Source organism: Streptopelia decaocto (assembly GCF_964273445.1).
Source record: "Streptopelia decaocto genome assembly, chromosome: 2".
NCBI lineage: Eukaryota > Metazoa > Chordata > Aves > Columbiformes > Columbidae > Streptopelia > Streptopelia decaocto.
In genome coordinates, this window is record NC_138655.1 from 122,093,699 (window position 1) to 122,105,963 (window position 12,265).

Below are 12,265 nucleotides of genomic sequence, written 5' to 3' on the forward strand. Positions count from 1 at the left end.
TAAGCATCAGTGAATAAATTGTACATATTTTACCAAAATCACCATTATAAATAAGTTGGATAACATGGACATCATTTAGAGATAATAAGAAGAATCTAGGGAAAATAATTAGGTTAAACTCTTCCAGCAAGCATTGTTAGAGGCTGTGCAATTTCTGCAAATAAAATTTTAAAATGATGGGTTTTTAACTATGTTGAATTAGAAAACCTAATTAGAATAAGAGACAAAAAGATTTCTGCACTGATCAGTGGTGGGGTAAAGGTCTTCCAACAACAGATATTCTTCTGTTTCTGTAACTGTAAAAGTGTTAACATGATGCAGAAATGCACAACTGGAATTTCTCTCCTGCCCACAAAGATATTTTCATGTCAGAGTTGTTAACCATTGGATATTTTCAAAACTAGATGTTTTAAGTTTAATGGCAATACCCTTGTTCACATATTCAAGTAGCTGAACTGACTTTAAGGCCTCAGAAGTGCTGGAATCTCTATAATGGGAATTGTATCACTTGAATATGGACTAACAATTTTGCTTCAAGCCCTCAGTTTTGAAAATCAGAGTAATTGGCTGTTTCTGCCCTAGGCTCAAGGGGATGCACTTCTCTGTTTGTCTTCACAGAAATGTATAGTCTATGACATTTTGTTCAGACAGTCTAGAGAACTCAGTGCTTTACACCAAGTGCAGATCGGCAGCTTGCAACGTTCAGTCAGTGTTTCTGTAGAGATGTAGGATGTTCATAGTTGTGTTCACCACTTTTTCATTCATCTAAAAAGCATTGAAGTCTCCTTTGACTCTCCTTTGACTTTTGATTGAACTGGGAAACATAGGAAGGGATGCCTGATGAGAGTCTGAAGTTTGTTCTTTGCTTTTGTTTTGTTTTGTTTTATTTTGTTTTCTTCCCCAGCTGCTGCAAGGTTCTCCTGAATTGATTGAGCCCAACTTCTTCACAGCAGATTGGCATCTGCTACTTCTCTCTCCAGGTGGAAATACATTGCTTCCAGATGATAGAAAAGGTAAAGAAAGCAACAAAATCTCTGTAGCGGCATATATGTTTCTAATGAAGTGTATGGTAGCAAAGCAGAAGGAATTGCTGCTCTAACTAAGGTCTGTCTTTAAAGACAGTAAAGTTATGTTGACTATACTGATTTTCATTATCAGTACTTTTTGGCTTGTTTGTTTTGTTTAATTCCTAGTAAGATATGCAGTTGACCATTGATGGAACATTCTGCTGATTTAAGAGAGTATACTTTGGAATGACAAAGAAATATCAAAGATGTAAATAGCACATGGTTCCTCCATGAAAATCAATAGAAATTATTTTAACTGAAAGTGTCCTACTTAGGATTTTCTTGTCCTTGCACATGATTTTTAAAGAAACTCTATTTAAACCCTGTTTTCTTCTTCTGTCATGTTTGAAACAGTTATACTCTGATTATTGAATTACCAAGCTAGATCAAGCCCTACAAACTTGAGGAGAGAAATGCTACGTGCTATGCCACATCTATATAATGTAAAGTATATATATGCTTTAGAAAATTAATGGTATCAAATACATTTGGTCTAGTGATACTCAGTGTGACAAATCATGAACTCCATCTTTATTCAAACCCACCATCACTCGCATTGTCCAGGGTGGGGAACCACAGTTCCTAGTTCAGAGACTTGTTTCATCATATCCCTCTTTGTGCAATGGACATAAGGGAAATGTGTAGTCTGTAAGTTGGTATTTGTGCAATTTCCATTCTTCCAAATACAGGAAAAGCTATATTGCAATCTATGGACTAGAGGACATAGTAGCATTAAAAACTGTGGTGCCAGAAACAAGAGTGAAAAACTTTGCTTTTGCTGGCCTTTCTTTTGAAACTAGCGTATGTTCCACAGCTTATTCCAAAACCCAAAAATAGTACTAGGTGTTAAGGGTGATATTTGAGTAGGAAATGAGTCCCTAACAATTACCTTTTAAATGAGCTTTATTTTGTTCCCAGAGACAGCAATGCAATTTGTTCAGATGCTCAATATCCATGATTTTTTAATCTCTTATGTGCCCTTTACACTGTAAATTGTCAGTGGGGAAGAATAAGAACGTTGCATTTCTGTGTTCTGTTACATTAAGTATTTAAAATATTTTCCATCAGTTAGAACTCTTTCATAATGTGATAACATTGTGTACCTAAAATGTTCACGTCATACCATAAGATGCCTCCCACTTTTGCAGGGAGTCATTGTGGTTGGTGAAATAAGCTGCTAATAATTAAGCATCTCTCTTGTCATTATATTTGTAGTGGAATTGCTAAGAATCCGATGAGGGAGCATAACCCCCAAATTCAGTAGTATAATGTTACTTGCCTTTTACTTTAAGGTATTGTTGGCACTTATGACGTAGCAGAAGGGATGACGTATGAACACTTGCAGGTAAGCTCTAAATATACCTCTATGTATTGATGTATTATTTTTAATAAAGATAATTTCCTGAAATTCATTTCTTTTGTCTTGTAGACTCTAATTGAAGAGGTTCTAGAGGAAAGTGGTTACTACAATTTCTCTTCTAACAGGTGAGTGTTCAATTTGAAAAGAAAAAGTTAATTATGATGTGCTGATTCCAAATGTATCATCTGTCTATTTATGTGATTGCAATTTCACTTTAAACGTAGTGCAGTACACGGTGGATTATAACACATGGATGCATGAACTGCAAGAAATGTATGTGGGACGTGTTAGCTAATCTAAGCAGGTTTTTTTGGTCATATCTGTTTTCTTCAATCAGATCATAGAGTCGTACAAGTTTGGCAGCAGTTTCCTCTCATTTTTCCCATATAAAACCACAGCTGAACAAAAGTTTCATTTAAATAGAATTGTATTTTATTATAATACTCTACCATTACAAGGTTGAAAGGATGAAGCTGACAAATTTAGTAAAACATTTGAGTACAGCACAAGGAGAATAAGTGGTTGTTAGCACAAAATTGCAGGGGGTGAAAAAAATTCAATGGTCTTTGAAACTGGACAAATGCCTTGTCCTGGAGATGGTATGACTTGCCTACAGGAAACCTTTGAGGAACACAAGAAAGAAAATACATGAAAAAAATCATTATAGTCCACAACATAAGCTTAGCATTTCTCATTCTTTTTACCTGCTAGCCTGTTGTTTATTGTCTCAGATATGCTTTAGTGCAAAATGTTACTACTTCCATCAAGTAAGTTCCTTGTCTTTGCAGTAAACAACATTATAAAGCCTGGAAGACTGCAGTTATATTTTCTAAAACAAAGGAACAAAGATGCACCCACCCCACCCCCACTCCCTCATACATCTATTAAGAGGTTTTAAGAATGTATAGCTTGTGGTGTCTCAGTGGTATTTTTCTGTTATTTATTATCTCTGCAAACTTTTCTGTATAGATTGATTCTAGCTTGAGAGGTTTCAAATGTTAGTCTGAATGTTTTTATAGGTACTCATTAAACTGGAATTCCAGCTTACAAGTGCCTTGCAGCTGCCAGCTGTAAGTATTGAAAAATCATGATTCAGCACTCCCAAAATACAATAATAATTCACTCTTTACACCTTCAGGGTATACTTGAATCATGTTTACAAATCACTTTTGCAGCCATGAGGTCTAACAAATTTGTTTATAATTGTTTTCAAGTATTTTAAATTTTCTGTAGAAAAAAATATCACACAACTTATGAAAAAAAAAGAAGAAAAAGGCTCTCATTTTTAACATCAAGATCTAGTGACTCTTATTATAAATGAATAAATGAGCTGTAGCTGCTGTCGCTGTGTAGGCATTTATCTCACAAACAGACTGGCAAAAAGCATCTTACTGCAATTAACTGTAAACAGGTGTGTGCTGAATATGGACTTGAGTATTTTACACAAGCTACTATAAAAATAAGACTTCTATTAGTGGAAATCATAGAATCACAGAATATCTCAATTGAAGGGACCCATAAGGATCATTGAGTCCAACTCCCTGCTCCTCACAGGACCACCTAAAACTCCTAAAACTAAACCATGTGACTAGGAGTGTTGTCCAGATTCTCCTTGACATCTGACAGGCTTGGTACCGTGACCACTTTCCTGGGGACTCTGTTCCAGGGACTGACCACCCTCTCAGTGAAGAACCTTTTCCTAATGTCCAATCTGAACTTCCCTGATGCAGCTTCATTCCATTCCCTTGTGTCCTATTGCTGTAAAAGTAATTGCTGAAATGTGAAGGATGCTTAAAGATTGCAGGAAAATATGCTGGTGTTTTCAACATGTAACACAGGAATGCCACAGAAATGCATGAGACTAACAGCAGTAAAATAATTAACATTCTGTTTTTTCCTAATTTATCCAGGGCTACTTATTTTGCTGCTGTGCTGAAATTCCGTGGAGAGTAGTTGTTCTTTAGAATCTTAAGTTATTTTTATACATTTTTGGAAATTTTGTTTTAGAGGAGAGAATATGCTTTAAGAGAATATGCTTTAAGAGAATATGCTTCCTAGCCACACGGGACAGTGTTAGGTGTTCTTATTATTAGGTGTTCTCTATGCTATGTTCATCCTGCAGAAGGAAATTGGGAAAAGAGCAAGCGGTCCATTTTCACAGATACATAAGGTCTGGAGGAGGCCAGTGAATGCTCAGCATCCTTCTTCACATTGGTGGATGTGTTATGTATCTGGTTTTCCCAGGAGCATAGTGGAAGTTACATTGTGTTTCCCCTGAGCTACGCTGCTTCTGCAGCAATGCTGATACATTATCCACAGTCAGTGTTGTTTTGTGCTTTGTTCATGGGACTTGGAGCAAAGGCAAAGATTTTGGAGTGGGTGAAAGGAATGGAGTGAAATCTCCTTATAGATACAGTATCCTTAGAAATTTAGAAGTATGTTGTCTAGATTTGATTCTTTTTTCTTCTTGCTTATGATGGTTAATGTGTGCATGTAACAAGCTATTGTAGATTTTGGCTGACTGCATTGCATGTGTGTCTGTCACTCAGGCATGTCTTGGCTTTAGCTGGCAGATACAAAATAGTCGTACAGCAACCCAGTTGTTGATCTGTCACCAGCAACAATACATGTCCTTGATTTTTCTCTATGCTTTTGAATCCTATTACCTGCTGTGATGCATAATTTTGCTTTGTTCCCCTGTCACTATTACATTACTTCTTTTCCAGACAATGTTCTACTCCCGAATGTCTTCCTATTTGGACTGCTCTTCCAGAAAATTGACAGACCATGTTTGGGCCTTGGCTGACAAAAGCGTGTCTCTATTTCCAGAGGACTTACTGTGTTCTCTAAAGTATGCTCTTGCTCAATGCCATTCTGAGCCTTTCAGAACTTTTTTTTCTTCTTTCTTTTTTTTTTTTTTTTTTTCTATTTCCTTCTCACTCTCTCTCCAAATAGCCAAGCAGTCCAGTTTTGATAGCTGTCCAGTGTTGAATGATTCATTTGGCTAGCAGACATGCATCATTAAGTTTTGCTTCTAACTCTCCAAACAGCTTAAGCAAGCTAGAATGGCAAATCACTCTCTCAAGCTGCATTGCAAGTCACTTATCAGTGTCCACTGTTATCTGTTTCTTTTCCACCACACAGAATTTGGTTTGCAGCCCTCAGAGCAACATCCTATCAGCCTTTCTTGTATGAAACTGTTTTGAGCCTTGCTCTGATTTCTTACTTTGATATGCAGTGAAACATTTCAGAAGCAACTGCAGATTTTCCAGCAGAAGCTTGGTACATCCTGTAGCCTTCCTAGGATCCCCTTCTTAGAAAAGTGTTCACAGAAAAGCTTTGGAAAAAAGTACTAAGAGTAATGAATATTTGTATCTTGTTTTGGAACTTATGGGGTAATACACCTATTTTTTCAACTTTCTTAGCTTATTTTAAAATATTTTAGTTTATGTTTCTCAGTTTCTAAGATGAGAAGTTGTAATGATGCCTCATGTATGGGGCTTTCACAATGGAAACAGAATGATGGTGTTTCTTGCTGGAAACAATTTGCTTTCCCTTCTTCTGCCCATAATAAGTTTGTAGCTCTCCTAACAGAAATGTGAAGAAAAAAGAGAACTCCAATGACTCAAAAGTCCTCAGAAGGCCCTGCTGTGGAACAACATGGGACATGTGTGCTATTTCTAAAAGCACTATTAAATGCAGAACAAACAGCTAAATAGAATATAGCATAATAATGCAATCTCCTACTGCATCATGGAGGACCTGTTATAGACAAAGCATTCTGAAAATATTATTTATTTATTTTCTGTTATTTGGGGGCATTTGTGTTTATTGTCTTTCCTATCAGTGTTGTCCCTTGCTGTGCCTCCCAGAATTCCAGGAATATATGATAGGAAGTCAAACTTTAAACGAGGCAATGGCATTAACATTGTAGTAGGATGAATAAACTGTATAAAGGGTTAAAATGATTCAAGCAGCTGGATTGGGTGATGAAACATGAATTCTTTAGAAATCAAGACAGCTTCATAAGAAAAATGTCATGCTTTTTTTTTTTTCCCCCCATTTTCATTATAATAGTAATTACTATCTCAATGCCAGTTATTTCATGGGGATTAATGACCAGCTGAGGATAATGACCCTCAGCTTTATCTTGAGTAATCAACTTGTGCCCATTTATCACTAATCTCCTGAAATGACTCAGTACTCCAATTGTATTACTTATTTATACAGAAATTTGGTAAACATGCATAAAAAAAATCCCCCTGTAATGTTTCAGAATTATTCTGTTCACATCTATTGTGTCACTCTTTGTTTTTCTCCGTCTGTTTTAATATTGTACTGCACAAGAGGCAAGCTCCTTGTTTGTGAGCCTGTTCATGAATAGGACAATGAATACTGGTTTTAAACTCTCATCATGATTTTTTGTATAGAAGTAGATGTGTAATACCCAAATTGATGCAGAAATCTATTTTTAATGAATTCCATTAAGGGATTTAATCCAAGCAGAAATTCAGTTATATGAAAAATAAAGCTATGAATAAACAAAAATAGCAATGGTCAGACAGATGAGTTGTGTTCAGCTGAGTGCTGTAGCTTTGTCATGGTTTAACTCAAATAATCAGCTCAGCACCACACAGCTACTCGTTCACTCCCCCTCAGTGGGATGGGGAAGCAAATCGGAAGGGTAAAAGTGAGAAAGCTTGTTGCTTGAGATAAAGACAGTTTAATATGTAAAGTAAAAGCTCTGTGTGCAAGCAAAGCAAATTAAGAGATTAATTTGCTACTTCCCATCAGCAAGCAGATATTCAGCCATTTCCAGGAAAGCAGGTCTTCATCACGCCTAACAGTTCCTTGGGAAGACAAACACCATAACTCTGAACATACTCCCCTGACCTTCCTCCTTCTTCCCTCAGTTTTTATTGCTGAGCACGACGTCACGTGATGTGGAATATCCCTTTGGTCAGCCGGGGTCAGCTGTCCCAGCTGTGTCCCCAACCAGCTTCTTGTGCACTCCTAGCGTACTTGCTGGTGGAGTGGTGTGAGAAGCAAAAAAGGCCTTGACGTTCTATAAGAATTGTCCAGCAATAACTGAAACACTGGTGTGTTATCAACACTGATTTCATTACAAACCCAAAACATAGCACCATACAAACTGCTATGAAGAAATTTAACTCCACCTCAGCCAAGACCATTACAAGCTCATGTGACCAGAGGTCTGTTTATGAGAGAAATGTTGTTTCAATATTAGCTTTGTAGGAAAAGAATGGTTGCAATGCAAATAAGAATAGAAGGAAACAGTCTGCATATTCAAATGCATATATTGATGTGTTGTCACAATTTTCATAACTTTGTTCAATGCAATCTTTTCTGTTTTAGAGAAGCAACCATTGGAGTAGTTAGAAAGAGGTATCTCATTAAGAGGAAAACTGTCAAGTCTGGCTCTAATGATAGCTATACATTTTTAACTACTCAAAGAATAGCTTAAGGTACTATTCACAGAGGAAAAATATAACTCAGGAATGACAGCAAATTCTGTATTTTGCCTCTTTGAGGCAGCTGTCATTTGTATTGGGTCTATGGTGCATGGGTACATCATTTGAAAATGGAAGTGCGTTAATGGGGCTTTTTCTGTCTGCAAATTCTTACCACATTATCTATGTATCTTCAGTATTATTGCACCTCTTTGTGTTACATGATTAATGGATTCAAATTTGTATTTAGCTTAGTTAATGTTTTTTAATGTTCTAGAGCATACCAAACTAGACAGTAGATGAAAGTACACAGCTCCAGTGCTCCTGGAATCTAAAGTGGATTTTTGACTTAGTGATATCTAGGTGATTTAAGACACTCTGCTACTTTGTAATTTGTTTTGGCACCACTTTTTGCTAATGCTGCCTGGCATTTGCTGTTAACTGTTTTCTTCCTCCAAATGGTTGTCCAGGTTTATTCTTAGTTCTTACATGTCCCGCGTACAAAAGAAGATTGTTTTGGCCAGCAATGTTTATTAGAGTCACCCCAGCATTCTGTTGATCTGTACTTGTCCCCAAGGAGGTAAAAACATCTGTGAAAGCTCGGTGGTACATGATTTGGGTTTTTTTTCCTTCTAAACATCTATGGTTGCAAGTCTTTGATCTACCCACCTGTTGGTCAGCTGAGGGTCTGTGTGGCACTGTAAGTATGCAGCCCTGTTCCACAGACCATCATTCACTACATCTTTGGAGTTAGCTGTCCTTCCCCTAAGAGACAGTATTGAGCTACCTTTCCCAATCACAGATTTTACAGAAATTAGAGAAAGGAGAAGCAACCTGAAAACACGGTGTAACAATTGATCCTAGCTTCGATTTCATCCAGCTCCTAGGGTAAGGCAGTGAGTAATCCTTGTCACGTTGATGAATATAGAGTGTTCCAATGACAATGGAATGTGTGACCAAGAGATGGATTAAAAGACACTTGCTGGATAGAGTTTGCCACTGCACATACTGATAGTTACACGACACATTTTTATGCTTGCTAGAGACATAATTTTTGCTGAGTTGGTACAGCCACACCAGTATTGGCTGTACTCAGAAGATACATGTGCCAATACTTCCTGTTAATGATACAGTGGAGCTCTAGAGAAATAATGACTTATAAACTAGGGAAAACGTATGCCTCAGATCCTAGGGTATTATAATAGCAGCTGTGCATGTCAAAATCAGATGCCCAAGTGTGAAAAACTTACTGCTAACTGGATTTTTAGAGAATTGCAGGAATATTCTGGTCATTTCAGGAGTGGACAGTACTCTAATGGCACAGAAAAAGGATTTGCATTTTTCTAAGATTACAACACCATTAAAAACAAACAAACCCAAACGAACAAAAACCCACAAAACCAACAACAAACCGAACAAAAAAACTAAAACCAAACAAAAACAACAGACCGAAAACCAAACAAAACAAAACCCAGAACTTTTCCCACTTTGGTTAGTAAGTCAGTCTTTTTTATTATTTTAGGCTTTTTTTTTCCTTGTGAATCAGATTGACATGAACTGTAGCAGGCACTGTTTATTGCTCTAGCAATCAGCAACAAGCCTACTAGATTTGACTAGTATCGGGCCTGCTGGGTTTAAAAGACTTAGATGTAGAACCTAGCTTTAATTCATGAGATTGCATTGTGCAGAACACAGAGGTGATCCAGGGATCAATCTGGTGCAAGTACCAAATAATGTGATCGTGTGGTAGGACTGTCTTTGATGCAGAACCTCTCACCTCACTCAGCTGAAGATTCTTTTTAGCAATGAGACACGAGACAAGGTGTATTTCACTCCTGACTGGAAAAAGTGAAGCAGTATCTGACCTGAATTTCAGCTGACTGGCAGGTACCAAGTCATTGGTAAAGTTCAGTGATAAATATGCAAAATTAAGTGGTCTCCTGACAGTGGAAATGCCCGAAGTCCGCACTGTCTGTAGAAAAAGTGTGTGTTTATGAAGCTGTCTGTCAGCATTTGGACTGTGGGAACGACTGTTTTCAACACTAGGCAGATGGCTCTGGTCCCTTGCAGAGATCACATTGCCCTGAGCTCTCACACATTCTTATATGAGCTTCCCATCTTTTAGTAGAAGCATCTGTCGTCACAGACTTGTTTGGCTGAGATAAGATGAATTTGCTCTTGCAGTTCTGAAGCACGTCTTTCTATGAGTTTGAGAAAGAGATTTACTCTGAGACTCACTTCTGTGTGTCTGAGATGCCAACTTGGCAAAGTTCTTGTATAAAGCATAGATAAAGTCTGTCAAATAACATCAAATAAGAAGACACCTTCTCATTCAAGGTGGTTCAGAAAGCTCACTGTAGTCTGGAATCATTCTTGTGCTAGCAGACCTGTGTCTTATGTAACTGCTCTGAAATAAACCCTTCGACTTGCAGTAAAGAGGAATTTATCTCTTTTTTGAGGCTTTCTTCAATGGTTTGATCCACCTAGGGTAGTTTAGCTGAGAAGCATGCAATACCTTTCCATGTCACAGCAAGATGCTGTTGGAAGGACTTTTGGGAATTCTTAGGTTAAGTGAAAGACAATCTGAAAGTTTTCAAAGAAATGGAAGACAAGTTTTGCCTCTGTGTTCAGAAATTAGGGCCATACAAAGATAAATTCTTTTTAACTGTGTCAAAATATCCTTCATGACTGCGGCTAGGGGAGGAATTGCACATTGTTACATAGGTAACTGTTTTGATATAGCAGTGTAAGATACAATAAAAGCTATTTTAGGATGTCATTATAGTACTAACAGGCATGGTATTCCTCTAAATACTGTAGTTGTGTCCCTTATCCTGGAAGACTGCCTTTTTGCTATCAGAGCTTCCATTTACCCATAAGGGAAAGTCAGATCTTCATGTTTCTGACACAGTGTTCCATAAAGAAAAGATAACTCTTAAGCCTCATCAAAGTGTCACCTCCAATTTTGAAATTCAATTTGAAACCTCTTACTTAAGATGAATCATTTGAAAATTACGTAAAAAGAAGGAATAGCTGTTTGTCTTACTGGAATTTTGTATCACAGTCAATACATGCTTAACAGAGCACTAAAATATTGTCAGAATTTTGAGTCAGGGGATCATGAGATGAACTAATTCCCTGTGTGTAGCATAAATGATCAAATGTCACCCAGACATTTCTGCATCAAACCCTGTTTTAAACTCTGAACTAAAACATTTATTTTGATAGACTTCTGAGGTTCCTTGGCTTTGATATCATGCTTATACATCAGTTTTCTTCTGACAGTACAAAGATTGATCCCATGCCTGGTGACTGGGAATAGTGGGGAATTATTTCTTCTAACACATACTAACTACCAACTTTTTCCCCTCCCAGGTATTTCTACTATCCGAGGGGAACAAAGAACTGTCCAGCAAAAGAAGAGAACCTGTAATTCTGAAGTAAGGGTTCAGAATTGTTCCTAATGAAGTCAACCTACCTGTACTTCAGCTGAGACTGTCTGATTACCAAAGGAGCAAGCTTCACTCATTAAATACCATCCAGACGGAATTCCAGTGTGGCACAGCTTCAAGAGACCTCATGGGATATTTCAGAACGATACTGTTAACTTTAGCTTTGTTTACAGCATAAGCACTTTACAAGGAACATTGGGAAAGATGCTTCCAGGTTTATACATTAGGAGGAAAACACAGTTCCCAACAGTACATATCTTCTATTTTTATATATTTTTTAATGAATTCCTGCATAGTCAGGTTTTCTGGAATGAAAGTAAGAGAGCATATAACCTTATTTATATCCATGTATGTCTTCTATGGGAAGAAAAGGAGCTTTATAATATGACCAGACAGAAAATACATGTAGGTTCTCTGGACTAGAATAGGAAACAGATTAAACACCACCAGTATGATTTTCATATTTAGAAGGAATTTCTCTAGTTATGTTTGAATAGTAGCAAATTCTAATGCTGGTATGACATGTTAATAGGCATTATTTTCAACTGGAATAGCTTCTGAAAGGATTGTTATTTTAAAAACAGCTGGTTTTGCTGCTATTTCAAAATGTCTGTATATTAGACGTCTGTCTTTAATCACACATTGTATAAATCTGGGTATATAAAAAGTGTGTCATGTACATTTATATACATATTCATTTACAGCTTAACAGACTATGTAAATTAAATACATGCTTTGCTGCTAATCAAAACTAGTACTTAAAAGCACTGTCAGCATTTCAATATTTTTTCACTCTGTGCTAAATAGAGATAAAAATGTCTGATTGCGGTAGTAGAGAAGCTATTTTTTGTCTACAGTTTAGTAAAGATTACTTACTAAGTAGAAAGGCTTTTCTCTACAGTTGATATTGTGGCA

The 12,265-nt window shown here is 37.0% G+C and overlaps 1 protein-coding gene across 1 annotated transcript in view; it reads left to right on the plus strand.

Moving 5' to 3' along the window:
• The window catches only part of NEK10 (NIMA related kinase 10), a gene marked incomplete at its 5' end in the record, with an annotated part of 90,818 nt that extends 79,478 nt beyond the window's left edge, over nucleotides 1-11,340 (plus strand). Inside the window, 4 exons of the mRNA XM_082045870.1 lie at nucleotides 905-1,013; nucleotides 2,360-2,412; nucleotides 2,497-2,552; nucleotides 11,274-11,340. Coding sequence (XP_081901996.1) covers nucleotides 905-1,013; nucleotides 2,360-2,412; nucleotides 2,497-2,552; nucleotides 11,274-11,331 — 276 coding nt within the window. The 3' untranslated portion in view covers nucleotides 11,332-11,340. The remainder of the gene's footprint in view (nucleotides 1-904; nucleotides 1,014-2,359; nucleotides 2,413-2,496; nucleotides 2,553-11,273) is intronic.
• Between the last annotated feature and the right edge of the window lie 925 nt (nucleotides 11,341-12,265).